The 26,820-nt window shown below is 50.5% G+C and overlaps 1 protein-coding gene across 1 annotated transcript in view; it reads right to left on the bottom strand.

Annotated features, from left to right (window-relative positions):
• CCDC90B (coiled-coil domain containing 90B) overlaps positions 1-26,820 on the bottom strand; it is an 80,607-nt gene that overhangs the window by 35,389 nt on the left and 18,398 nt on the right. The window contains exons 3-4 of the mRNA XM_088479804.1: positions 14,210-14,313; positions 1,783-1,884 (exon numbers count right to left, since the gene is read on the bottom strand). Of these exons, the coding sequence (XP_088335930.1) occupies positions 1,783-1,884; positions 14,210-14,313 (206 nt within the window). The remainder of the gene's footprint in view (positions 1-1,782; positions 1,885-14,209; positions 14,314-26,820) is intronic.

The raw sequence follows: 26,820 nt of genomic DNA, 5'->3' as shown, positions 1-26,820 counted from the left end.
AGAGAAGTGCTGTTGAAAACGACTGAACAAGAATGGTCTAACAAATATAATCGCGCTTTATACAGCACCGTGCGCCCGTTTCCTGACAGATCTTTAGCACCGTTTCCTTGTGCCGTCTACGCTTTACATAACGCACTGTACAAAATGGCAGTAACATAAAATAATTATTTTGCAAATCACTTTGAAAAAAAAAAAAAAACACAAAACAAAAATAAGTAGTAGAAATAATTAAATCTCAGCAGCAGAAGCCTTAAAACGAGCAGTTTATGATATAAATTATATCCTACAGAAATTGATTCCTATATTTTGGCCGATCGCGGAATTTTATAGTTCAATGGGGAAGTGCAGTACAGAGATCACTGGGAGAGTTGGATATACATCTGTATACAGGGTTAGGTGCATCTTACACGTATAACTACGAGAACTGGATCTCATAAAAACGTCTGTTTTCAAAGGATATATATATTGCATGGCCCTTAGTGATTAATCAGATTTGCCCAGACTTACACCTGGAGTCAGTGAAGTATCAGAACTATCCCGTCTGTGCAGAGTGGGGGGGCAGAGTACAGTAGGGACGTAATTATGTAACTGTGACTCAAGGAGACCTAGAGACGGCGAGGACTGGTACAGCGATACACAACTTTAATGGCGACAGTCGGCCGCTTTAGCTACCTGCTTCTGATTGTCCAACTTCGTGCTGACACCCCGGGCTGTCAAGTAGCTGGCAAGAACCCGGATACTGGTGGGGCAAAGTTGGAGGGGTGTGGCCCGTGAAGTATGGCCACGCCCCTTCTCAAAACAAATTGAAATAATACAAAGTCCCCCTCAGTACCTACCCCCACCCTCTCTGCGGACACCACCAGCTGATGGCACGTTCATCATTCATGTGGCTGCTGTATTACACGAACGAGCGTCTGTCTATTTACATTACTTCACTGACAGATTCATTTCTGTGGCGTTTATATTCTTATAAAGGTCCCTTTGAGAAGCTTTATTAAGAAACCAGACAGACACTTCAACGATGAAGTGAACATAAAAGTAACGTTTCATGTGCTCTAAAGATAATTGCATTTACAATGGAAAACGAGAGACCATCCACTTGTGGGTACCTATTACACATCCAAAATCCACTGAGTGGAAGCATAGGTTAGGGACGTGCCCTCATGGTGAGGCCTCTTAGATATATACCCCCCAAATCTTCCCCCTAAGGCGACGAATGGTAGATTTATATGGAAATGCTTTGTGGAGGAACAATAGCTTGTTAGATGGTCAAAATTAACTATTTTGCTGCTTATCCGAAATGACTGACGTCCCCTCCGCCATCTACGTCTGCAGAGGTCTCCTCTGTAATAATGTGCGATAATGAGAGAACAATGGGATATAATTATCTGCTGTCTGAGGCTGGGAATAATCCTGTAATTTAGTGAAATGTCTGATACACGTATACTGTACAACACATATGGGTACAACAGCACACAATGTACAAAGGCTTTTCCAGATCATTGCTGGTGCAGATGAGCATTGTATAGTGATGCTACTACCACAAGCGGCTGTATAAGGGCCAGTAAGTTATTGCATTGATAAGATGCTGAACGTTCTCCCACAGGACAGCCGCACTATACGTGGTATCCTCCTGACCCCAATCTGTTCTTAGGTCATTTCATAACAATTGAAAAAATAATTGCCCTTATGAATAATTAATCTCCAGCTATATCTGTACACATATGCCAGCACTAGCTATGTATCTAATACATTATAATAAAGACACACGTTTCAGAATACCTCATTCTCCGCCCTCAGGGTGGCAAACTCGCTTTTCTCCAGAATGACCATATCCTTCCGGATGGAGTCCAGATGTGCCATGATCTGCTGGAGGGTGATCTCCTGGGAATAAGAGGTTAGATGGGTCAGAGGGACGAGGAGCATCTTGGTGTAACAGAGGCTAATAACACCGAATGCATCACCATTACCTTGTTATAGAGGCCGGGGACTGAGCCACCGGCTGGTAACACCACACCGGGGAGCAGACTTACAGCACTTTAATACCAGGACGGTAATAAAACAAGGACACCTACTACATTTCCTATAAAGCACAAAACAAGTAAATGGATAATCGCATTCTGCTCTAAAATAAAGATCGCTTCCACATTCAGAGACAGATGATTGATAAACAAATCCGCTATATTTGGAAGCCGGAAGACTAGAAAAATGGAGAATGTGAAGAATTACTGATCTAGAACCCTCCATCCTCGTGGCTCAATCTGCACCGCGAAACGGAGCTTCATGTCGTCTCCTTAGGCCTCTTCACTCATTGCGTCCCGCCTTACCAGGGCTGCTCAAAATAAACCCCAGCCAGATATTTCTCCAGGGGATTTAAACTAAGCAATGGGTGTAGGGTGGGCAGGTTAGGTGCTGTTTCTAGGTGGCAATTACATTTCATTGACCCTTGTATGTTCATCAGGAGGCTTGTCGGGTTGGGTATGATTGGTCGACTGTTATGTCAAAATTGACGAACTGTCAAAATGGAACATGTCGACACGTTCAGTATATTGACAGTGGCCATGTCGACATTTATCATATCTACATGGATATGTTGACATGATGAAATGTCGACAAGCTTTCCCCAGTGGTCTAGCTGGGTATTCCCATTTCCCGGCAGCTGCAGTGGCTCCAGAGTCGGCTTTGCGTACTTGGCGTTGCACATTTGCACAGCAATAGGCTGTGATCTAAATGGCGGCACTGTGGCAATAGGCAGGGCCCGGCCCATTCAAGTCACTGAATAGCAGGCCTGTATGTAGAATGGATCAATGTTCCATGTATTGGATCATTAAGGTAAATTGAGTGTCAAGACGGGGAGATACAGTTGTGCCGGCCAATATATAATTTACTCAACATTTCAGAAACCAGCAGGGAAAGGGTGGATCCGTCCGAATTCATTATGGAGGATGTCAATCCTGTGTCATCATTTTTACATAGAAGGTCTAGTGCACAAGCGTTTAAGATACAGAGAATGTCCGAGACCACCAAAGGTCAAATTCAACCACAGCCTAATATCGAGCACTAGAACAGAATTTCAAAAGAGCATTAGCTAAAGTCTCCGAGGGTGATGTAAAAACTTAACCCGGAATGTTGCCATCCAACAGGATATATAAGAAATATGAAGTGTCCTGGATGCAGTCCTTTGGGAACCCCTTGTCCAGCCCATTAATGGAAACTGAATTATGTTCTGGGAACACAAGAAAGGTTTGGCTTACCTACTCCTTCCTAATCTTCAACAACCGGGCTAGTGTGATAAAGACACAAGGAACCACCCATGTAATGGCCATCACGTCCATCTTCCACTCTCCCTTTGCCTGTACTTTGGAGACGATGCTCATTGGCAGGGTTCGGACAATATGTTGGGCTCCAACCAGTAATAGAAAATGTGATTTCAAAAATGTTTCTACGATCCGCCCAATCCCAGATCATCCGCACTTCCCTGGATATAGATATGGCCCGTGTAGCCCTCACCATGTTGACAATTGGATTTGGTGTCCAGCTGAATGGAGATCACACTGATCCTGTTTGGGAACGGAGCCCTTCAGCACTAATTTTGTCACCCTTCGTTCTAACAATTTTTTTTAGGTAGGGCTGATGCCCCACATGCCCCTTACTTACTGCCTTCTCCTGAGAGACACCTCCCCAGCTCACTAGACATGCATCTTCTGTAATGCTCATGTATGGAGATCTACAGGAAAACGTGGATGAGGTCAAGAAAGACTGCACCAATTAGACTGCTCTAGTGTTACCAGCTGTGTCAGCAAAATATTGTCTGGCCATACATGGTGGGAGCCAATCAAGTACCCGAGGGGACTGTGGGTCTCTCTGCGTGTGAGCGAGACATGCAAACAACCTGGGAACAGGGAGTAATAATTTCCCATATGATTCTTAGCGGACACTGAAGGTAAATCCTGTGGATCCCTTATTGTTGCACCTTCAGCCACTTTACTGGAGACGATACCAAGGAAGGGTAAACTAATTTGAACATTTGAAATGTAATAGAACGTATCAGGATCAGAACTGCTGATGGCTCATTTACTGTGAAATCCACACACGAGAGATAAACCGCTGCGACGGACTACGGTTTCGGGTCTGGTGGCAATAAGAGCAAATGCATTACCCAATAAACACTCTGCTGATGTAGGTGTCACACAACTGCTTTCATGACTCCAGAGAACGTTCAGTTGAGAATGGACAAGCTAAATACCACCATGGTCCATAGTACACGCCGATCTTTCCAGTAACACCTCTGGGGTTTGTTTTAACAGTTATAAAAGCTTCTGCAGCTCAGAGCCGAGTTTCAGAGCCCAATATGTACCAAATAGTTTAGCTGGTGGTTACCTGGTAAACGTGGCCCTAGACATTTGAATCCCCCTAAGGGGCTGATTCTGAGTTACGCGCAAAGTGGTTGCGGGCAGCGGCAAAAGCCAGATTTACTACCTTATGTTAATGCGCGTATCCGATCAGCTAATGCGGGGGTTATTACGTCTGCTAGCGGAAAGCAGTGCCGCCCATCCATTTTACACCATTCGGCACAATCTCCTTCATTAGTATCAGCATGTGCACCAGCTTCATGCTAGTAGAAAGAACGGCCTGAAACAGGATTCCCTTCCCCGTGCGTATGACTCAGAATTATGGGGCCAATACATCTACGATGGATTGCCCCAATTGCCCATTTTGCCATCTGCGGGGAATCGGGGAAATCTAGCATGTTGGAAAACTTCGATTCGCCGATCCAGACCAAAAGATGATCGGGATTTTTAACATTCCTTGAGTCGCCGATCATAGGTGTCCACCGATCAGCGTTTTTGATAGCCGATTGGATCTGTGTTGGGGAATTGCGCTGCTGATGTATGGCACGCATTGCATGGAGCATTAGCTACATGCCCACAATACGCCCACTGCCCAGATCACACTCCGAAACACCCTATTTCACAAAAGACCCACCCAGCCAAGTTGCTTCCTACTCAGAACAGGACAGACATATGCAAGAACAGGCAAATTCACCATGCGACTCAGAAGCAGCCCCTAAGAGTGCCTCACTTGGACGAGGTAGAGGTACTCATCACCTCCTCTGACTCCTATTCTGCAGTATGAAAAGAACCAGACAGGCCCTTCTCCTTAGGGTATATACTGCGACTCATGGTCCTATGAACCCCTATGCTGTCTGTGGGGCCTTTCATTATGTCGCGCTGACAAATTCAGGCACAATAAGTATGCCAGCTGCGGGCAGAATAAGTATGCCAGCTGCGGGCAGAATAAGTATGCCAGCTGCGGGCAGAATAAGTATGCCAGCTGAGGGCAGAAGTTGGGTGCCTGTTACCAGTATTGTTCAAAAACTATTCTACAAGTTTGTACGACAATTTGTCCCCTTCAGGCGCCATTTCTATGTAGTTGTTGATATTTGACTTGTCCTTGAAGCAGTGCGCCCAAGTGACGGAGAAAAAGTACTATAAACTTCCTTGGACATAAATACTTACAAGCTTATATGTGCCGCAGATTATTTAAAGGAAATCCACCCAAGTAATAAACAGTTTAAATTATCCCTTTAACTACTACAACATTTCACTTTGTCACTCTGGAGTTTGCAGTAATAAGCGCATCGTTCATTACTAGTTAATAACACAGTTTTATCTTGGCGCCAGCTGTTGTAAACTGCCGGCTCGGAATCATACACCGGCCATAAACGCGGGTTGGGTTTCGCTAATTGCTCTCTCATGATGTGCTGATTTTGCAGATCAATACCGGGCGCGCGGAAGATCGGGGGAGCAGTGCTATCTATGACTTATGGTAGTGTAGTACAGAGAACAAGGCTATTGATCGGAAACCGAGAACTAAATTGCTGGAGCCTGTGTAATATATTCCTCTGACAAAATAACACCGCGTAACGCATTCACTACTGAATAACTCAGACATCTGTGTAATAAAATGCTACATATTGTACAGGAGACCCACAATACTAAGACTGAAGTGTTCTCAGACATTAACTACCATTTTCATAGGATAAATATCACTTATTGTTTGTACAGGACAAGTCAGTTTGTTCCATGATCTGTAACAACATTCACAAACTGATTTTCCCCCTCCCCTCAATAACTGCAGTAACAGATACCCACACCCCGATTTCCAATATGGGCAGGAATGTGTCCGTGTGATGACGGAACTCAGGCACTCACTGAATCTGGATCAGTTACTGAGTGATGTCACTGTGATCAGTACCGAGTGATGTCACTGGGATCAGTATCTAGTGATGTCACCTGCTCCTAGTTAAGTAGCCACACCCACTTTTTATTCATTGATATAAGAAGATGTTGATGGAACAGTACAGCTTGTACAATTTCTTGGAAACAACTGACACAGTACTATGTGGCTTATGCACTATGTAGTAATCCAAGGTTATGGGTTCCGCCATAGCCTGCTTCCTCCACCTTGCACAGCATAAGAGCAGGGTTCAGTTATATAAAGGAGGCAGACTGGGTCCTAGGGCCTGATTCACTACGGATCGCTATTGCGATCATAGCTGCGATTACGCACGCAGGTCGGTTGCGAAAATATGGTAATGGCTACAATCACAAAGCTATTATAGAGGCGCCCAAAGCCAGCATGGAGACGCCCACTACCGCTTTCGCACATCCTTAATACCTTGCAATCCTGTATTTACTAAGGGAACATCGAGTAACATCGGCCCCTCACGCACAATTACAACAGGTCTGACCTTACTCAGAAATTGCTAATCTCATCGCACACAGTGAGTACGCAAGCTGCGTATGCCGTCGCAGTGACTCATTTATGCACGCTCCTGTAACAGCGTTCAAACTAGGGATGTGCAGGCTCGGATAGGTTCGAGTTTGCACGTTGAGTTCGGATTTTTCCCTCCAAAAAAACGGAACTCAGAAAGAGGCAAAACGTCATCTTACATGGACGAACATCATCATTCCTGGACAGTCCAGCTCCGGCAAGCGGCCAGTACGTATAGATGTGTTGAAACCAGTAGTGCAGAGGTATTCGAAATGTGGCCCTCCAGCTGCTGTGGAACTACACATCCCAGCACGCCCTGCCACAGTTTTAGCATGTCCTAATAGCAAAACGGTGGCAGGGCATCTTGGGACGTATAGTTCTACAGCAGCTGGCGAGCCTCATGTTGTATACCCCCTGCAGCAGCGATATTATTGCACATTAGTCTAGTGAACAGATTCTCAACTCCAGTCCTCAAGAACCCCAACAGGACATGTTTTGTGAATATTCTTAATCATACAAAGGTGAGATCATCTATTTATCTAAGTCATTAATTTTACCCCGCTTCCACATAAAGAAAACCTCAAAACATGACGTGTTGGGAGTACGTGAGGGTTAAAAATATGAGATATGGTAAGAACTTACCCTTGTTATCTCTATTTCTACGAAGTCCATAGGGTTCCACAGGATACCTTGGGGTATAGGTGTGACGTCAGTCGCTGGGCACCATAGAGTTAAGCTTTTCAGCCTCCCAGGATGCACTAGGGTCCCTCTCCTATACCCCGCCCCCGAGCCAAGGCACCTCAGTTAGTTATCAAGCCATAGGCCGGAGGAGGAGAAGGAAGAGAGAGAAAAAAGATCTGGACACATACAAAAATCACATTCTCACCAGAGGGAGACGGAAAACCGGTGACCAGAGCAAAGCCCATCTGCAGCACAGGTGCGACAGGGCGGGAGTCCTGTGGAACCCTATGGACTTCGTAGAAATAGAGATAACAAGGGTAAGTTCTTACCATATCTCATATTTTCTACTTCCGGGTCCATAGGGTATCCACAGGATACCTTGGGGATGTCCCAAAGCAGTATCCTTTAAGGGTGGGGACGCTCCTGTGCAGAAAGGAGAATCTGCCGCCCGAAGGAAGCATCCTGAGAGGCGAAGGTGTCAAACCTGTAATACCTCACGAAGGTATGGCCAGAGGACCACGTAGCAGCCTTGCAGATCTGAACTGCCGAGGCACCACGTCAAGCTGCCCACGAAGGACCCACAGACCTAGTGGAATGAGCCTTCAGAGAAGGAGGGACCGGTAGGCCTTCATGAAGATAAGCTTCAGAAAAAGCCATACGGATCCAGGCTGCCAAAGTTTGCTTTGAAGCAGGCCAACCCTTTCTACGGAAGCCATAGAGGACAAACAAAGCGTCCGACTTCCTAAACGAAGAAGTGCAGTCAACATAAGTCCTTAAGGCCCGCACAACATCCAAAGAAGCCTCACCCACGGAAAGACCCGGTGAGTTAAAGGCCGGAACAACTATTTCCTCGTTAACATGAAACTGGGAAACAACTTTGGGAAGAAACTCGGGCCGAGTGCGGAGCACTGCCCTGTTCCCATGAAAAACCAAGAAAGGGGGTCTACAAGAAAGAGCCCCTAACTCAGAAACACGTCTGGCCGAAGCAATGGCCAGAAGGAAAACAGTCTTAGCTGTTAGCCATTTAAGATCCACTGAGCCCAGTGGTTCAAACGGCGGTCCTTGGAGAGCCCTCAGGACCACAGCCAAATCCCAATGCGCCACAGGTGGAACAAAGGGCGGCTGAATGCGGAGAACACCTTGCATAAAGGTGCGCACATCCGGGATTGTAGCAATCCTACGGTGAAACCAGACAGATAGGGCCGAAACCTGTACCTTCAAAGAAGCAAGGCGAAGCACATGATCTAGTCCCGCTTGCAGGAAGGCGAGAATCCGAGACAGACGAAACTCCCGCGGTGCATAACCTCTCGGTCGACACCACTGGAAGAACGTATGCCACACGCGATGGTATATCCTCGCGGAAGACGGTTTCCGAGCTCGTAACATGGTACACACCACAGAGCTGGAAAACCCCCGTGACCTCAGCATGGCCGTCTCAACAGCCACGCCGTCAAAGACAGCCGAGTCAGGTCCGGGTGAAGGCAAGGACCCTGAGACAGAAGGTCCGGTCGTAGCGGCAACCGCAGAGGACTGTCCACGGACAGACCCTGAAGGTCTGAGAACCAGTGCCGTCTGGGCCACGCGGGAGCTATCAACAGGAGCGTCCCTCCTTCCTGTTTGAATTTCCGGATTACCCGTGGAAGAAGGGAGACTGGAGGGAACAGGTATGCGAACCGGAACGTCCACCGGACGGACAGAGCATCCACCAGAGACGCCCCCTCGTCTCTTGTGCGAGACCCGTACACCGGCAACTTGTTGTTGTGCCGGGACGCCATGAGGTCGATTTCTGGAAGACCCCACCTGTCCACCAGTAGTTGAAAAACGTCCGGGTGCAGGGACCATTCCCCCGGATGAACGTCCTGGCGACTTAGAAAGTCCGCCTCCCAATTTAGCACTCCCGGGATGAAGACACCTGATATGGCCGGAAGATTGCGCTCCGCCCAAACCAGCATCCGAGAGACCTCTACGAGAGCCGCCCGACTGCGAGTTCCTCCTTGCCTGTTTATGTAGGCCACGGTTGTAGCGTTGTCCGACTGGACCTGCACCGGGTGACCCTGGAGAAACCGCTGTGCCTGCTGGAGAGCATTGAAGACCGCACGGAGTTCCAAGATATTTATTGGAAGCTCCGCTTCTGTCGGCGTCCATCTGCCCTGGAACAAGTGTGGACCCGAAACTGCTCCCCAGCCCCGAAGACTGGCGTCCGTTGTCAACAGGACCCAATTTGGAACCCAGAACGGACGTCCCTTGTTGAGGTGGGTCGTCTGTAACCACCACGCAAGGGACAGGCGAACCTCCGGGGTGAGCACAATCGTCTGGGACTTCAGAGACTGAGGCAGCCCGTTCCACTTGGACAGGATCAGGTGCTGCAGAGGTCTGGAGTGAAACTGGGCGTATTCCACCATGTCGAACACCGACACCATGGAGCCCAGTAACCTCATCGCCGAGTGTAAGGACACCCGGCGGCTGTGCAGACAACTGCGCACCCTTGACTGTAAAGCAGAGATCTTGTCCTCCGTCACGAAGATCCTTTGCTGTCCCGAGTCCAATAAGGCTCCAAGATGCAGAATCCTCCGAGACGGGATTAGAGTGGACTTCTGCCAGTTGATTAGCCAGCCGTGCCGTTGCAGCAGTGCAATGGTCAGGTCCAAGTGGCGTAACAGGAGCTCTGGAGATCCTGCCACCAATAACAGGTCGTCCAAGTACGGCAACATGCGGACTCCCTGCAGCCGCAGAGAAGCCGCCATGACCGCCATCACCTTGGTGAAAACACGTGGTGCTGTCGCCAGGCCAAAAGGTAACGCCCGAAACTGGAAGTGGTCGCTGCGGATTGCAAACCTGAGGAACTGTTGATGGCGCAAAAGAATAGGGACATGCAGGTAAGCGTCCTGTATGTCCAATGACACCATGTAGTCCCCAGGTTCCAGCGCCAGAATGATGGACCGTAGGGTCTCCATCCGAAACTTTGGGACCCGCAAAGACTTGTTGAGTGCTTTGAGGTTGAGAATCGGACGATATGACCCATTGGGTTTCTGTACCAAAAATAGATTTGAATAGAAACCCTGGCCCCTCTGGGAGAATGGAACAGGCACTATAACTCCAGCCTGGAGCATAGTGTGCAATACCTTCCGCAGCTCCGTAGCCTTGTTCCGGTCTGATGGGAGACCCGTGGTGAAGAAGCGAGCCGGGGGTCTGTGCCGGAAGGAGAGGGCGTATCCGTGGGAAACCACCTCCAGAACCCAAGTGTCTGTCGTAGTGGTCGACCAACACTGGGCGAACTGTAGCAGGCGGCCTCCCACCCTGGGATCCCCCAAAGGGAGGCCCGGACCGTCAGGCCGCAGGCTTGTCATCTGGCTTGGGGGCCGGACGTCTGGTACTCCATGCCTGCTTCCGGGGCTTGGCCGATTTCTTAGGACCAGCCTGTCGAGGAAACGACTGTGGTTTGGGCCTGCCCTGGGCCCTAGATGACCGAAAGGACGATGGTCCAGAACCAGAAGGAGCAGCGGCCGAAGGGAGACAAGCCGATTTGGCTGCCGCCAGCGTGGCCACAATCTTATCCAGATCCGGACCGAAGAGAACTTCTCCGGTAAACGGCAATGCCTCCAGACCCTTTTTGGAATCTGCATCCGCCTTCCAGGATCGCAGCCACAAGGTGCGACGAGCAGCTACCGCTGCTGAAGAAATCCTAGACACCAGAGTACTAATGTCTAGGGCTGCCTCGTTGATGTAGGTGGCCGAATCACGGAGATTGCCAATCAACTCCGCCTGTTCGGCCGGACAGTCGGAATCAAAAGAAGCCTCTAATGAATCCGCCCAGCGCTCCATCGCTCTGGCAACCCAGCAAATGGTCATAGCCGGCCGTGCTGCCCCCCCCGCAAGGGAATAAGCGGACTTCAGGCAGATTTCCACCTTGCGGTCCGTAGCATCCTTAAGGGAGGACATGGATGGCATCGGCAATGTGGCACTACGGACAAGACGGGTCACGTGAGAATCCACCTGTGGAGGGGATTCCCACTTTGGAAAATAATTATCCGCGAATGGATAAGCCACCGCCAGGCGTCTCTGCGGCTGGTATCTTTTGCCAGGCTGTTTCCACGCCTCCTCTAAATGGTCCACCAACTGACCCGAAAGAGGAAAGACCGTGGCATCGCCCTTCACATCCTTGAAAAAGGCATACTTAGATTTAGCCGCTGGGGGAACTTCGTCCTCAATCACCAAGGCTGTGCGGACCGCCCGAATAAGTCCAGGAATATATACTTTGGACTTAGCATCAGCGTCCTTAGTATGGAGAGGTTCCTGATCGTAAGGATCCAGAAACTCCCCATCATCAGACGTCCCCTCGTCATCCTCATAAGGAGCCGACAGAGACGCCACCGGCCGTTTATGCGGCCGCATCACAGACTCCCCTTGCAACACATCCGACAAGTGCTGTACAGAACTCGTCAGGGAGTTAACCCATGCTGGCTCCTGAGAAACCGGGAGCGGGGAAATAGGGAGACTGTGGGGCACCATCAATTGTCGTGGGAAACCCTGCATGGGTGACGACACCACTGACTGCTGGGATAAACCCATCGGTGTAAACGCGGGCTGCGGAGCTAACTGGCCCACTAAGGCTGTAATCGCCTGAGCGAAACAAGCCCAGGGTGGCTCCTGTACCGGTGCTGTAACCGTAAGAGGCCGCGCCATGGACAAACACTGCCGGCAAAGGCCCTCCGCGCTACCCTCCCCCTCCGCTAACGGTACTTTACACGTAGTACACTGTAGCCGGAGGGGAAAATCACTTTCGGACATGATGGCACCACGTATGTGACCTCTCTCACCAATTCTAACTTAAATAGGCGAGAGACCACCCTGCAGCACCGCACCGCAAGGGCTTAGCAGAAAGAACAGGGACAGTAATAAAGCTGACAGTTTAGAGAAAAGTTACAGGCAGCAGCGCTAGCACAGTCACATACAATGCAAAGAAAATCAATTCCTGCACTAACAGCGCTGATCACTCAACTACGCAGACACAGGGCCTGGTAGGACACAGCGCTGCATACACAGACCTGACCACAGCGGAGGAGAGGTATGCGGGGGGACCCAGACCACGATGCTTCCGTCCAGCGCTTCCAGCAGCGTTCACCATGCGTTCTGGAGAAGATGGCCGCCGAGGAGCAGAGAGGAGGCTGGCCTGGGGGAGGAGCGCTGCCACAGGACCAGTCGGCAGCATGCAGAGAGGGCTGTGTGCAGCGGGGGAGGCGCTGGCTGTGAGACAGGGAAGGCGCGCTCCCCTGGCATGCATTTAACCCCTGGGACGCCGCAGCGCTACCGCTCTGCTGCGGTCCGCTGTCCCAGGGGGTAGTGGAAAGCGCAGGTTGGTCGCCTGGCTCCACGCTGCAGCCAGTCCCCAGGGAGCCCCCTGCCTGGGGACTTAGGACCATGTGACCGGCGGGGACCCACCGCGGGACCCCGCTGCTTACCTTTGTCCCCCTTGGATCCAGCCATGGTCCGGAACATCTGGGGTCACCGCTAGCTGTGACCCCAGATGCTCACCAGCATCCCCGGATCGGTACCGGCGTTCTGGTACCGGCGTTCTGGTACCGGCGGGGGTGTAGGGAAGACAGCATGGACGTCAGGACTGACTGTCCATGCTGTACATCCAGATGTGCAGCCACAGCTGCATGCAGGAAAGCTTCAGGGGCTCTTCTAGCCCCCACTCCGACAGGTGCACCCGACGCCGACCGGGCACCAAACTAAACTGAGGTGCCTTGGCTCGGGGGCGGGGTATAGGAGGGGGACCCTAGTGCATCCTGGGAGGCTGAAAAGCTTAACTCTATGGTGCCCAGCGACTGACGTCACACCTATACCCCAAGGTATCCTGTGGATACCCTATGGACCCTGAAGTAGAAACCACTGGTTTAGTTCAGAGACCGTCTCTCATGGGGCCCCCCAGCCGGAGCACACTGCTGCAGAAGTTGACGGGTACTAGGACCCAGCGTCTCTCCGCGGAGGTGCAACCTCCAACATGTGCGACACCCTGCACCTCATTCCCCTCCTTTTTAAATAATAGAACATGTAGCTATAAATTGCAAGGACAAATGAAGAACAAATGTTGTGGCTGCCACTAATGTCTTGCAGAGCTGCCTATAGAATTTTGCGGTTTATTTCCTTAAAATATACATTATTTTGATTGCATCGGAGGGGTTTTCTTAGCACGTGTCTCCATTTTCCGTCATTTTATCGCTCTCAGGTGTCGCGATTTGTAAATCAATGAAAATAAAGACTCACTAACCAAAAGCCCTGTAAAAGGCAGCACTGGCGGAGATACAAAAAGCTTCATATCAGATGACTACAGTTAATGGAGAATCACCATACTGCAATATTTACACACATTTAATTTTGCCCAGTTACATTGCGCCTGCCGTTTCTGTTTTGCGTCCATAGTGAAACTATCATTCTGTAGGAAATTGTGTCGGGTGCATGTGAATATTGTGTATATGGTATAAGCACAGCTGAGAAGATTATCTCTCTCCCAAACTTGGGAGAGAGATAATCACTATGAAGGGTCCCTCTGTGGGACAGTTGGCTGGCTCCTCCCTTTTAAGCCCAATCCGCGTGCAGGCCTGAGGCAGCAGTTATCGCTTATTTATGCTTGCGCGCTCCGGAGGGTGAGCAGAAATCAGCGTTAATTGCTGCCTAGGACATGCATGCAGGATTGACTAAAAAAGGGCTCTGGGCCTACAGATTATACATGACACTTCAGACTTATTACCTGCTGAGCTCGTGTCACCATATCCTTGTATACCGTGTCCAGACTGGCATTTGTCAGTGAAGCCAATGCAGATACAATGGTCTCGGCCTGGGCCTTATCAAATCCTACAAAAGAAGAGAAAAAAAAAAAGGAAACAGAAAAATTAATTAATCACCATCAAAAGTGGAAAAAAAACAAACAAAGTGCACAGGTTTGATTGGACTGTTTGCTATTTTGTTTTGATGTGCGAAAATTTTTTTGTAGCCTGTAGGTGTCACTGTTGCACAGGAGTTTTAGCAACACCCACAATTGTAAAAGGAACACTGACACCTGCAGGAAATACGGAGACATAGCACTAAGACAAATTCAGAGATTTGAGCATTTATTTTGAAAAAAAAAAAAATAATAATTATTAATAATAATAATAATAATAATAATAATAATAATAAATATATACATACATATATAATAGACATACTTTATTTAATTTACACCCTTCATTTGGGATATAACATTCAACTGTGACAGGCCGTTTGTCAGAGCTCACGGTTAAGTATTACAGAAGCCAATTGTGTGTCCTGTCCTTCTTGTAACCTTGTCCCAAAAGCTGAGAAGAAACACTGAGAAATCGATAAAACCGCCACAGCAGCAACTAAATCCGGCATCTGCTCCCATCAATGTGTCACAGGAGCCAGATTTCATGACAGTGGTCCCAGAACAGAAAATCCTCTATATATGTACAATGTTACCTTATCACATGTGACATGCAGCCAAACAAAAGCTGCTGTTCTCTGTTATCTTCTGTAGAAGAATCTGTCCTTTAACCCCCTCACTGCTGAGCCTATTTAGGCACTGTTTAGGGTGGTCACGTTCTAACATCAGTATCAGTAATTATTACTGCCGCTCGCCTACACCAGCTGCCACTCCCCTGCTCACACTGTCTGACACGTTTCACCCCCCACCACATATCTGTGCAAATCCCACTGGAATAAGACAATCATTTCAGATATATAGCTTGTAGAAGACAGGTCATGCCATGTCTGGTCATCAGAGTGAGGCACGTTGCCTGTTTTATCTCTTGTTGGCTTAAGACCGACAGACTGTCCCTTTGCACGTACAGCTCAGAGAGTGACAGCTGCCGGTAGCCCACAACACATTATAGATCAGATTACGGTACAGAGATATTGAGTGGTGATTGTGATTTACTTGATCTCTGTTGTCAGAGCAAAAAGCTGTTTTGCGGCTGACGGTCCATCATATCTACACATTATAGAACACACAATAACGGATGCTGCGGAATCTCATATACTGACCTTACAGGGTGCCAGCGGCAGCAGGCGGAACATATATGACAGCGGCTGTCTCGGACGCCTATATGGCAGGGAGGTGCTGGAGTATATACAGTACATGTACATCACAAAGCGCTCACATTATATACAACCAAAGCCCCGTAGCGGGATCTGTACCTTCACATTATAAATGGAACCACTACGCCATCGCAAAAGATTACGGGAATCTTCCATAAGGAACTGCTGTGGAAATGACGTGCAATACTTAAATTACTGCAAGATGGCTGAACGCACCATCAAGCACATGTTATAATAACGGCTGGATATCACTACGACTCATGACTATGGGCCTGATTCAGAGCCGGACGCAATTAGCGCTCGCTCGTCCAGAAAATAGGGGTGGCTATTCAAATGAACCGTACGCTCTTTGCGGTCTGTTCACGCCTCTAGGTCTGAACGAGCGAACAAAACTTGGGGTCGTTTTTTGGAAAAATACGCCCCCTGGCCGCTCGCATCCTACGTCATGTCCGCTATTTATTAGATTAATCGAGTACATCGACCAGCGTATGAACTGCTCGCTATTCTTGGGGTTGGTTTTTGCTACCACAATCTTGCGAGCAGTTCTGGCTATAAAATAACCAAGTGACGTGGTCAATGACGCTGCTGTATTAATTATGCACACCCATAAAACGCCCGTTTTGACCTTTAAGCACGCCTGCGATCGGATCTCCACTCCCCGTTTTCAAACACCTTCCCCTGTTACCACCCACATACGCCTCTTTCTGTCACTCAAATTATCAGACATTCGCTATTTTGCGAGCACATGAATTTCGACCGCACTGACTGGTTCGCGCATGCGTATAACGATCCGTACGCATGCGCAGTTGGGCAAACATCGCTTGGAGCGAACGAGCGGCCGCTTACGAGCGGCTCTGAATCAGGCCCAATGACCTCACACACAAATTCAGCCATCACATAGAGCCGTGATACCTGATAAGTAACATGTACTCCGAAATACTAGGGAAAGTCATAACCTCAACAAGACTCACAGAAGCGAATGGAACATTATTGCTACTTTATCCGCAGCAGCCCGGAAAATCATATTCCAGATGTGGGTCCGAGGTCAATCTCCCCCATTGCCCATATATTAGGATAAATTATTCTTATAATCAGAATGATATCCCAAATCCTTCTTTGATGAATTAGGAAGACATTATCTCAAGACATTAAACTCGAGTGCTTTAGACAAAGCCCAACGCAGAGCTCTCGGTTATTGATGTGTGATCTGCCAATGCAGCGTAAATCGGCTGAAGGCGGATCAGCTGCGTGACGCGCTATTAGCTCGCCAGCTGTTCTTACACCCTCAAACACTTATGTGGACAGAGGCCGTTAGCCTTACAGGCATATCAATGATGAATACGACTTATAATTACCAGCTGACACTTATCCCCGGCAGCAACGCTCCTCAACGATACTGTATGAGATTATCACTACTGCAGTGATTCAGACCCGCTCGCAAGCGGGTCAATGATGGCCCAGTGCGCATGCGCGACGTGAGCACAGCGCGTGCGCGAGTCCCGGAGCGAGCTCAAAAAGCACTCGCTCCGGGACTCACTACAAAAGGGGCGGCTGTCGATGTTGATCGACAGCTCACCCCGTTTTGTAGGAGTGGCCGGGGGGTGGCTTCATAAAAGGAGGCGTTCCCAAGCAAACGCCTGCCGTTTGTGGGTGGCCTCACTGACATCACCAGTGATGTCAGTGGGAGAACTTCCGGCTCTATTAGAGCCAGAAGCTCTCTGGGGCTTGCGGCCACGAGACCCTACAACAAGGGTCTCGTCGCAAACCCGATGGTCTTGACCATCGCGACCATCATCCTGGCCGCTCGCAATAGCTATGCGAGCGGCCAGGAGGCCGCAAAAAAATAAAAAAAAAGCGCCCGCCCTGATTCAGAGCAAGCGCTCGCTTTTTGCGAGCGCCTCTGAATCATGCCCTCTGGTCAGTATTTACAGATGTGTCCACATACAGCTATCCTCCATGCTCATCAGCGCCGAGCGTCTTTTCGCACGACTTTTTTCCATTAAGATGCTTCTTATTTGCAAAGTTATGCGAACAGGATGCACAAGCAGCTTCTGCTGATTAAAGTGATACGCGGCATGCTGTGTGCGATTGCATCTGCAAGCGTAATGCTACGTCAGGTGACTCTGTAACGTAGCATTTTGCATGCAGATACACCCGCAGTCGCACATAGAACATAGGCATGCTGCATATCATTTTAATCGGCAGCAGCTGCTTTGTTGTCCTATTCCCATCGCTTTGCGAATGAGACACAATTTAAGGGAAAAAGTTGCACAAAAATACATGACGCAACTAGAAGGGCTGTTTAACGCGCAAGGAGACTAGACGTCTGTGGGTTCTAAATGGATTTACACTCATTAGCGTTACCTTGTGCTTTTTTACTTTTCCGACAATAACGTATGAGATTGTGGGGGCAGATTCCGATTCGCGCGCAAAGTGGCGGCATTTGCGGTCAGCCGGGGAAGCCTGATTGACTATCTTATGCTAACGCAGAGGGAGCCGCTGCAAAGTTTTGGAGGGTAATGTTCAGTTTGACGTTTATTGCTGTACTTGAGCATGGAATAACTCCTCCCCTGTCGCTTCTCATTGTGAGTTTTACAAAAATCAATGGTTGGCAACACGGCGGCACAGTGGTTAGCATTGCTTCCTCACAGTGCTGGAGCCATAGGTTTGATTCCAGGACCCTTTACATTGGCATGTATCTGTGCGGCTGAGAATTTAGACTGTAAGCTCCATTGCTGCATGTATACCTAGTAAACTGTCTGGAGAGCCGACAGTCGCCATGAATTACACAGAAACCATTTATCAGGGATTCCTACAACGCCCGATGTTTATAGCTTCCCATTTCCTTTTTCAAAAATGAAATCCTGAACTGAATGCAGCAGCAGTTAAAACCTCCCTTTCCGCTCCTACGCCTTCAGGACCGCGCCGTAGATAACGCGATCTAATCCCATAGACACAGAGAATTGTATTACGGTAACAATATACTGATAAGGGGCGCTTTGTCAGGGCAAGAGGATACGTGTAACACAAGACAATCCTGTGTGTCCTTCTCATAACCTTGTCCCAAAAGCTGACAAGAAACAACGGCAAATCGATGAACCCGCCACCGCAGCAACCGAATCCGGCATGTGCTCTGATCGATGTGTCGCAGGAGCCAGATTACAGGATAGCGCTGTTCTGACTCACAAAGGAAGCGAAGACCTCTTAGACATAATAGAGCTGCACAGATAATATGAGATATGGTAAGAACTTACCCTTGTTATCTCTATTTCTACGAAGTCCATAGGGTTCCACAGGATACCTTGGGGGTATAGGTGTGACGTCAGTCGCAGGGCACCAAAGAGTCAAGCTTTCAGCCTCCCAGGATGCACTAGGTCCCCCTCCTATACCCCGCCCCCGGGCCAAGGCACCTCAGTTAGTTACCAAGCCATAGGCCGGAGGAGGAGAAGGAAGAGAGAGAACAAAGATCTGGACACATACAAGAATCACATTCTCACCAGAGGGAGACGGAAAACCGGTGACCAGAGCAAAGCCCATCTGCAGCACAGGTGCGACAGGGCGGGAGTCCTGTGGAACCCTATGGACTTCGTAGAAATAGAGATAACAAGGGTAAGTTCTTACCATATCTCATATTTTCTACTTCAGGGTCCATAGGGTATCCACAGGATACCTTGGGGATGTCCCAAAGCAGTATCCTTTAAGGGTGGGGACGCTCCTGTGCAGAAAGGAGAATCCGCCGCCCGAAGGAAGCATCCTGAGAGGCGAAGGTGTCAAACCTGTAATACCTCACGAAGGTATGGACAGAAGACCACGTAGCAGCCTTGCAGATCTGAACTGCCGAGGCACCACGTCGAGCTGCCCACGAAGGACCCACAGACCTAGTGGAATGAGCCTTCAGAGAAGGAGGGACCGGTAGGCCTTCATGAAGATAAGCTTCAGAAATAGCCATACGGATCCAGGCTGCCAAAGTTTGCTTTGAAGCAGGCCAACCCTTTTTACGGAAGCCAAAGAGGACAAACAAAGCGTCCGACTTCCTAAACGAAGAAGTGCGGTCAACATAAGTCCTTAAGGCCCGCACAACATCCAAAGAGGCCTCACCCACGGAAAGACCCGGTGAGTTAAAGGCCGGAACAACTATTTCCTCGTTAATATGAAACTGGGAAACAACTTTGGGAAGAAACTCGGGCCGAGTGCGGAGCACTGCCCTGTTCCCATAAAAAACCAAGAAAGGGGGTCTACAAGAAAGAGCCCCTAACTCAGAAACACGTCTGGCCGAAGCAATGGCCAGAAGGAAAACAGTCTTAGCTGTTAGCCATGTAAGATCCACTGAGCCCAGTGGTTCAAACGGCGGTCCTTGGAGAGCCCTCAGGACCACAGCCAAATCCCAAGGCGCCACAGGTGGAACAAAGGGCGGCTGAATGCGGAGAACACCCTGCATAAAGGTGCGCACATCCGGGATTGTAGCAATCCTACGGTGAAACCAGACAGATAGGGCCGAAACCTGTACCTTCAAAGAAGCAAGGCGAAGCCCATGATCTAGTCCCGCTTGCAGGAAGGCGAGAATCCGAGACAGACGAAACTCCCGCGGTGCATAACCTCTCGGTCGACACCACTGGAAGAACGTATGCCACACGCGATGGTATATCCTCGCGGAAGACGGTTTCCGAGCTCGCAACATGGTACGCACCACAGAGCTGGAAAACCCCCGGGACCTCAGCATGGCCGTCTCAACAGCCACGCCGTCAAAGACAGCCGAGTCAGGTCCGGGTGAAGGCAAGGACCCTGAGACAGAAGGTCCGGTCGTAGCGGCAACCGCAGAGGAATGTCCACGGACAGACCCTGAAGGTCTGAGAACCAGTGCCGTCTGGGCCACGCGGGAGCTATCAACAGGAGCGTCCCTCCTTCCTGTTTGAATTTCCGGATTACCCGTGGAAGAAGGGAGACCGGAGGGAACAGGTATGCGAACCGGAACGTCCACCGGACGGACAGAGCATCCACCAGAGACGCCCCTTCGTCTCTTGTGCGAGACCCGTACACCGGCAACTTGTTGTTGTGCCGGGACGCCATGAGGTCGATTTCTGGAAGACCCCACCTGTCCACCAGTAGTTGAAAAACGTCCGGGTGCAGGGACCATTCCCCCGGATGAACGTCCTGGCGACTTAGAAAGTCCGCCTCCCAATTGAGCACTCCCGGGATGAAGACCGCTGATATGGCCGGAAGATCGCGCTCCGCCCAAACCAGGATCCGAGAGACCTCTACGAGAGCCGCCCGACTGCGAGTTCCTCCTTGCCTGTTTATGTAGGCCACGGTGGTAGCGTTGTCCGACTGGACCTGCACCGGGCGACCCTGGAGAAACCGCTGTGCCTGCTGGAGAGCATTGAAGACCGCACGGAGTTCCAAGATATTTATTGGAAGCTCCGCTTCTGTCGGCGTCCACCTGCCCTGGAACAAGTGTGGACCCGAAACTGCTCCCCAGCCCCGAAGACTGGCGTCCGTTGTCAACAGGACCCAATTTGGAACCCAGAACGGACGTCCCTTGTTGAGGTGGGTCGTCTGTAACCACCACGTAAGGGACAGGCGAACCTCCTGGGTGAGCACAATCGTCTGGGACTTCAGAGACTGAGTCAGCCCGTTCCACTTGGACAGGATCAGGTGCTGCAGAGGTCTGGAGTGAAACTGGGCGTATTCCACCATGTCGAACACCGACACCATGGAGCCCAGTAACCTCATCGCCGAGTGTAAGGACACCCGGCGGCTGTGCAGACAACTGCGCACCCTTGACTGTAAAGCAGAGATCTTGTCCTCCGTCACGAAGATCCTTTGCTGTCCCGAGTCCAATAAGGCTCCAAGATGCAGAATCCTCCGAGACGGGATTAGAGTGGACTTCTGCCAGTTGATTAGCCAGCCGTGCCGTTGCAGCAGTGCAATGGTCAGGTCCAAGTGGCGTAACAGGAGCTCTGGAGATCCTGCCACCAATAACAGGTCGTCCAAATACGGCAACATGCGGACTCCCTGCAGCCGCAGAGAAGCCGCCATGACCGCCATCACCTTGGTGAAAACACGTGGTGCTGTTGCCAGGCCAAAAGGTAACGCCCGAAACTGGAAGTGGTCGCTGCTGATTGCGAACCTGAGGAACTGTTGATGGCGCCAAAGAATAGGGACATGCAGGTAAGCGTCCTGTATGTCCAATGACACCAAGTAGTCCCCAGGTTCCAGCGCCAGAATGATGGACCGTAGGGTCTCCATCCGAAACTTCGGGACCCGCAAAGACTTGTTGAGTGCTTTGAGGTTGAGAATCGGACGATATGACCCATTGGGTTTCTGTACCAAAAATAGATTTGAATAGAAACCCTGGCCCCTCTGGGAGAATGGAACCGCCACTATAACTCCAGCCTGGAGCATAGTGTGCAATACCTTCCGCAGCTCCGTAGCCTTGTTCCGGTCTGATGGGAGACCCGTGGTGAAGAAGCGAGCCGGGGGTCTGTGCCGGAAGGAGAGGGCGTATCCGTGAGAAACCACCTCCAGAACCCAAGTGTCTGTCGTAGTGGTCGACCAACACTGGGCGAACTGTAGCAGGCGGCCTCCCACCCTGGGATCCCCCAAAGGGAGGCCCGGACCGTCAGGCCGCAGGCTTGTCATCTGGCTTGGGGGCCGGACGTCTGGTACTCCATGCCTGCTTCCGGGGCTTGACCGATTTCTTAGGGCCAGCCTGTCGAGGAAACGACTGTGGTTTGGGCCTGCCCTGGGCCCTAGATGACCGAAAGGACGATGGTCCCGAACCAGAAGGAGCAGCGGCCGACGGGAGACAGGCAGATTTGGCTGCCGCCAGCGTGGCCACAATCTTATCCAGATCCGGACCGAAGAGAACTTCTCCGGTAAACGGCAACGCTTCCAGACCTTTCTTGGAATCTGCGTCCGCCTTCCAGGATCGCAGCCACAAGGTGCGACGAGCAGCTACCGCTGCTGAAGAAATTCTAGACACCAGAGTACTAATGTCTAGAGCCGCCTCGTTGATGTAGGTGGCCGAATCACGGAGATTGCCAATCAACTTTGCCTGATCGGCCGGACAGTCGGATTCAAAAGAAGCCTCTAATGAATCCGCCCAGCGCTCCATCGCTCTGGCAACCTAGCAAATGGCCATAGCCGGCCGTGCTGCCCCCCCTGCAAGGGAATAAGCGGACTTCAGGCAGATTTCTACCTTGCGGTCCGTAGCATCCTTAAGGGAGGACATGGATGGCATCGGCAATGTGGCACTACGGACAAGACGGGTCACGTGAGAATCCACCTGTGGAGGGGATTCCCACTTCGCAAAATAATTATCCGCGAACGGATAAGCCACCGCCAGGCGTCTCTGCGGCTGGTATCTTTTGCCAGGTTGTTTCCACGCCTCCTCTAAATGGTCCACCAACTGACCCGAAAGAGGAAAGACTGTGGCATCGCCCTTCACATCTTTGAAAAAGGCATACTTAGATTTAGCCGCTGGGGGAACTTCGTCCTCAATCACCAAGGCTGTGCGGACCGCCCGAATAAGTCCAGGAATATATACTTTGGACTTAGCATCAGCGTCCTTAGTATGGAGAGGTTCCTGATCGTAAGGATCTAGAATCTCCCCATCATCAGACGTCCCTTCGTCATCCTCATAAGGAGCGGACAGAGACGCCACCGGCCTTTTATGAGACCGCATCACAGACTCCCCTTGCAACACATCCGACAAGTGCTGTACAGAACTCGTCAGGGAGTTAACCCACGCTGGCTCCTGAGAACCCGGGAGCGGGGAAATAGGGAGACTGTGGGGTACCACCAATTGTCGTGGGAACCCCTGCATGGGTGACGACACCACAGACTGCTGGGACAAACCCATCGGAGTAAACGCGGGCTGCGGAGCTAACTGGCCCACTAAAGCTGTTAACGCCTGAGCGAAACAAGCCCAGGGCGGCTCCTGTACCGGTGCTGTAACCGTAATAGGCCGCGCCATGGACAAACACTGCCGGCAAAGGCCCTCCGCGCTACCCTCCCCCTCCGCTAACGGTACTTTGCACGTGGTACACTGTAGCCGGAGGGGAAAATCACTTTCAGACATGATGGCACCACGTATGTGACCTCTCTCACCAATTAAGTATTAAATAGGCGAGAGACCACCCTGCAGCACCGCACCGCAAGGGCTTTAGCAGAAAGAACAGGGACAGTAATAAAGCTGACAGTTTAGAGAAGAAAAGTTACAGGCAGCAGCGCTAGCACAGTCACATACAATGCAGAGAAATAACAATTCCTGCACTAACAGCGCTGATCACTCAACTACACAGACACAGGGCCTGGTAGGACACAGCGCTGCATACACAGACCTGACCACAGCGGAGGAGAGGTATGCGGGGGGACCCAGACCACGATGCTTCCGTCCAGCGCTTCCAGCAGCGTTCACCATGCGTTCTGGAGAAGATGGCCGCCGAGGAGCAGAGAGGAGGCTGGCCTGGGGGAGGAGCGCTGCCACAGGACCAGTCGGCAGCATGCAGAGAGGGCTGTGTGCAGCGGGGGAGGCGCCGGCTGTGAGACAGGGAAGGCGCGCTCCCCTGGCATGCATTTAACCCCTGGGACGCCGCAGCGCTACCGCTCTGCTGCGGTCCGCTGTCCCAGGGGGTAGTGGAAGCGCAGGTTGGTCGCCTGGCTCCACGCTGCAGCCAGTCCCCAGGGAGCCCCCTGCCTGGGGACTTAGGACCATGTGATCAGCGGGGACCCACCGCGGGACCCCGCTGCTTACCTCTGTCCCCCTTGAATCCGGCCATGGTCCGGAGCATCTGGGGTCACCGCTAGCTGTGACCCCAGACGCCAACCAGCATCCCCGGATCAGTACCGGCGTTCTGGTACCGGCGGGGTGTAGGGAAGACAGCATGGACGTCAGGACTGACTGTCCATGCTGTACATCCAGTTGTGCAGCCACAGCTGCATGAAGAATAAGCTTCAGGGGCTCTTCTAGCCCCCACTCCAACAGGTGCACCCGACTCCGGCCGGGCACCAAACTAAACTGGGGTGCCTTGGCCCGGGGGCGGGGTATAGGAGGGGGACCTAGTGCATCCTGGGAGGCTGAAAGCTTGACTCTTTGGTGCCCTGCGACTGACGTCACACCTATACCCCCAAGGTATCCTGTGGATACCCTATGGACCCTGAAGTAGAAATAGCTGTGAGAGTTTCCATACCTTGTATTCTATTCACACATGCAGCAGGATATACGTTACCACGCCGACGGCCATCACCGGGGGCTGCACTCCAGATCAGGGGGCCTATTCATTAAGATCCGCGATAAAGAATTGTTACTTATCACTAGAGATCGCATCACTTCCATGCAAACTATAGTTTTGATAAGTAGCAATTCATGTACACTTACCTATTGTGCGAAGCGGAGCGGTGCACCCACGTTTGGCGGTCCGGTCTTCTCTTTTCTTCTCTATGTCTTCGGGGTTTTTTTCATCTGCGGGTCTGCGCACGCACAGTGACGGCAGTAGCAGCAACGGTGGGGGCTCGGGGGCAGTCCAGATGGAGGTGGCCCGGACCTTACAATACCGGCGGCAGCCAGCACTGCAGGAGGTGACCCGGGATTTGCATATGAATATACCCTGGGCTCTTCGGATTGGCTGCTGGCAGAGAAAACAGGGAGAAGGCAGGAAGACAGCACTTCTTACGCCATCCTGAGATGGCGAATGCGGTGCTAGCATAGGAAAGGAAAGCGGAGATTTCTGTTCCTTTATGAATGTCTCTTGCTGTACAAATGTATGGTGATGTGATACACACAGGAGCAGGTGGCCCGCTGCAGAAGTAATAAGCTTCGCCAAAGGTACCTTGGGAATCAGTATGTATGACCACCGGACGTGAGGGCGGCGGTTGAAATTCCAACGACAGCAGCCCGATGGGTGAAGATCCCAAAAGCGGAGGTAAGTAGGCTATCCCTACCCCTTCCCCCCAAACCCTCCCCCCCTAGTGCCTAACCCTAACCTCCCCCCCAGGGGTGCCTAAACCTAACCCCCCCTCCCCGCACCCTAAACCTAACCCTTCCAGAGGGGAGCCTAAACTCTAACCTTCCCCCGGTAATCCCTAAACCTAATCCTCCCTCTCCCACGGCTAAGAGGTCCCGACACCTTCATTCGGTATGCTGGACGTTGTGATATCGGCGGGTGGGTTTCGACGCCTATCATTAGTCCCATGCCGGGATTTGACAGTCAGGAAAGCGGCGGTCGGCATTTTGACCGCAGGCTTCCTGACTACATACCGTACCTTGCTCTATCAAATGCACGAAGCAGAGAAGAGCCCTGTTTTCAGATAAACAGGACACTTCACTGCTTCAAGAATAGACACCCCGGTCCGTTCCTACACAGTCATCCCAGGCAAGCTAACCCACCGGCTGCCACCTGTGGTTAGATATTTTATGGACCCAATGGTGGATTTCCCACTTGGCATGTAAGGCACATGCCAAGGAGCTCCTCTTGCTGTCCATCCCCCCTTCCTCCGACAGGAAGTCTCCTGTGTGCAGGAAAATAAGCCCCCCACTGACAGGAATTCTGGTGAGTGCAGGATAAAGTGTTCCCCACTCACAGGAGCTGTCCTGTGTGCAGGAAAATGTGTTCCACCATGACAGGAAGTCTGCTGTGTGTAGAAATATATGTTCCTCATTACGTCTCAAATCTTCAGTTGTATTTAAATTTCAGAGTATATCAAGTATACCGGTGACTGATATTGATTGCATTTCCATGCTTACCCAGCAGTTACCGAGTTATTTCCTACTCGGTTAGTTTAACTGAACACACTGAATTATTCAAATGATATAGAGATTAAATATCACCGGTTATAAATCTTCCAAGCAGTATGGACATAGCCGTATAACACTCTGCATTTGTAATTAAATTTTTGTTCCACAAAGGGTATTGTTCAGGAGTCTCTGTATTTATTCTTACAGGCAATTTTGCATCTTATAAATTATTAATAACAGTTTGCATAGCGGTTACATTATTGTAGTAGAACTTTCTCAGCCCAGACACCAGCAATTAGTTTATCTGGGGGAGAAACAATTGGGGTAAAATATAAATATTTTAAATGCAGATTTCTTTCAGGGACCTGAAGGTCTAACGCTGGGTACACGCTAAGTCAACAACTGGAGGATTGGTAAGTGCATTTGCACTTACCAGTTGTCCGTCCGAAGTGTTGGGCCTGACGTCACAACTGGGTGGGCATTTAAATTTGCTCGCCCAGTTTAGTAACCACTTACTGACAATTCCCTGC

Source organism: Taudactylus pleione, unplaced genomic scaffold (assembly GCF_031769625.1).
Source record: "Taudactylus pleione unplaced genomic scaffold, aTauple2 ptg000245l, whole genome shotgun sequence".
Taxonomy (NCBI): Eukaryota; Metazoa; Chordata; class Amphibia; order Anura; family Myobatrachidae; genus Taudactylus; species Taudactylus pleione.
This window is presented reverse-complemented; position numbering and strand designations above follow the sequence as displayed.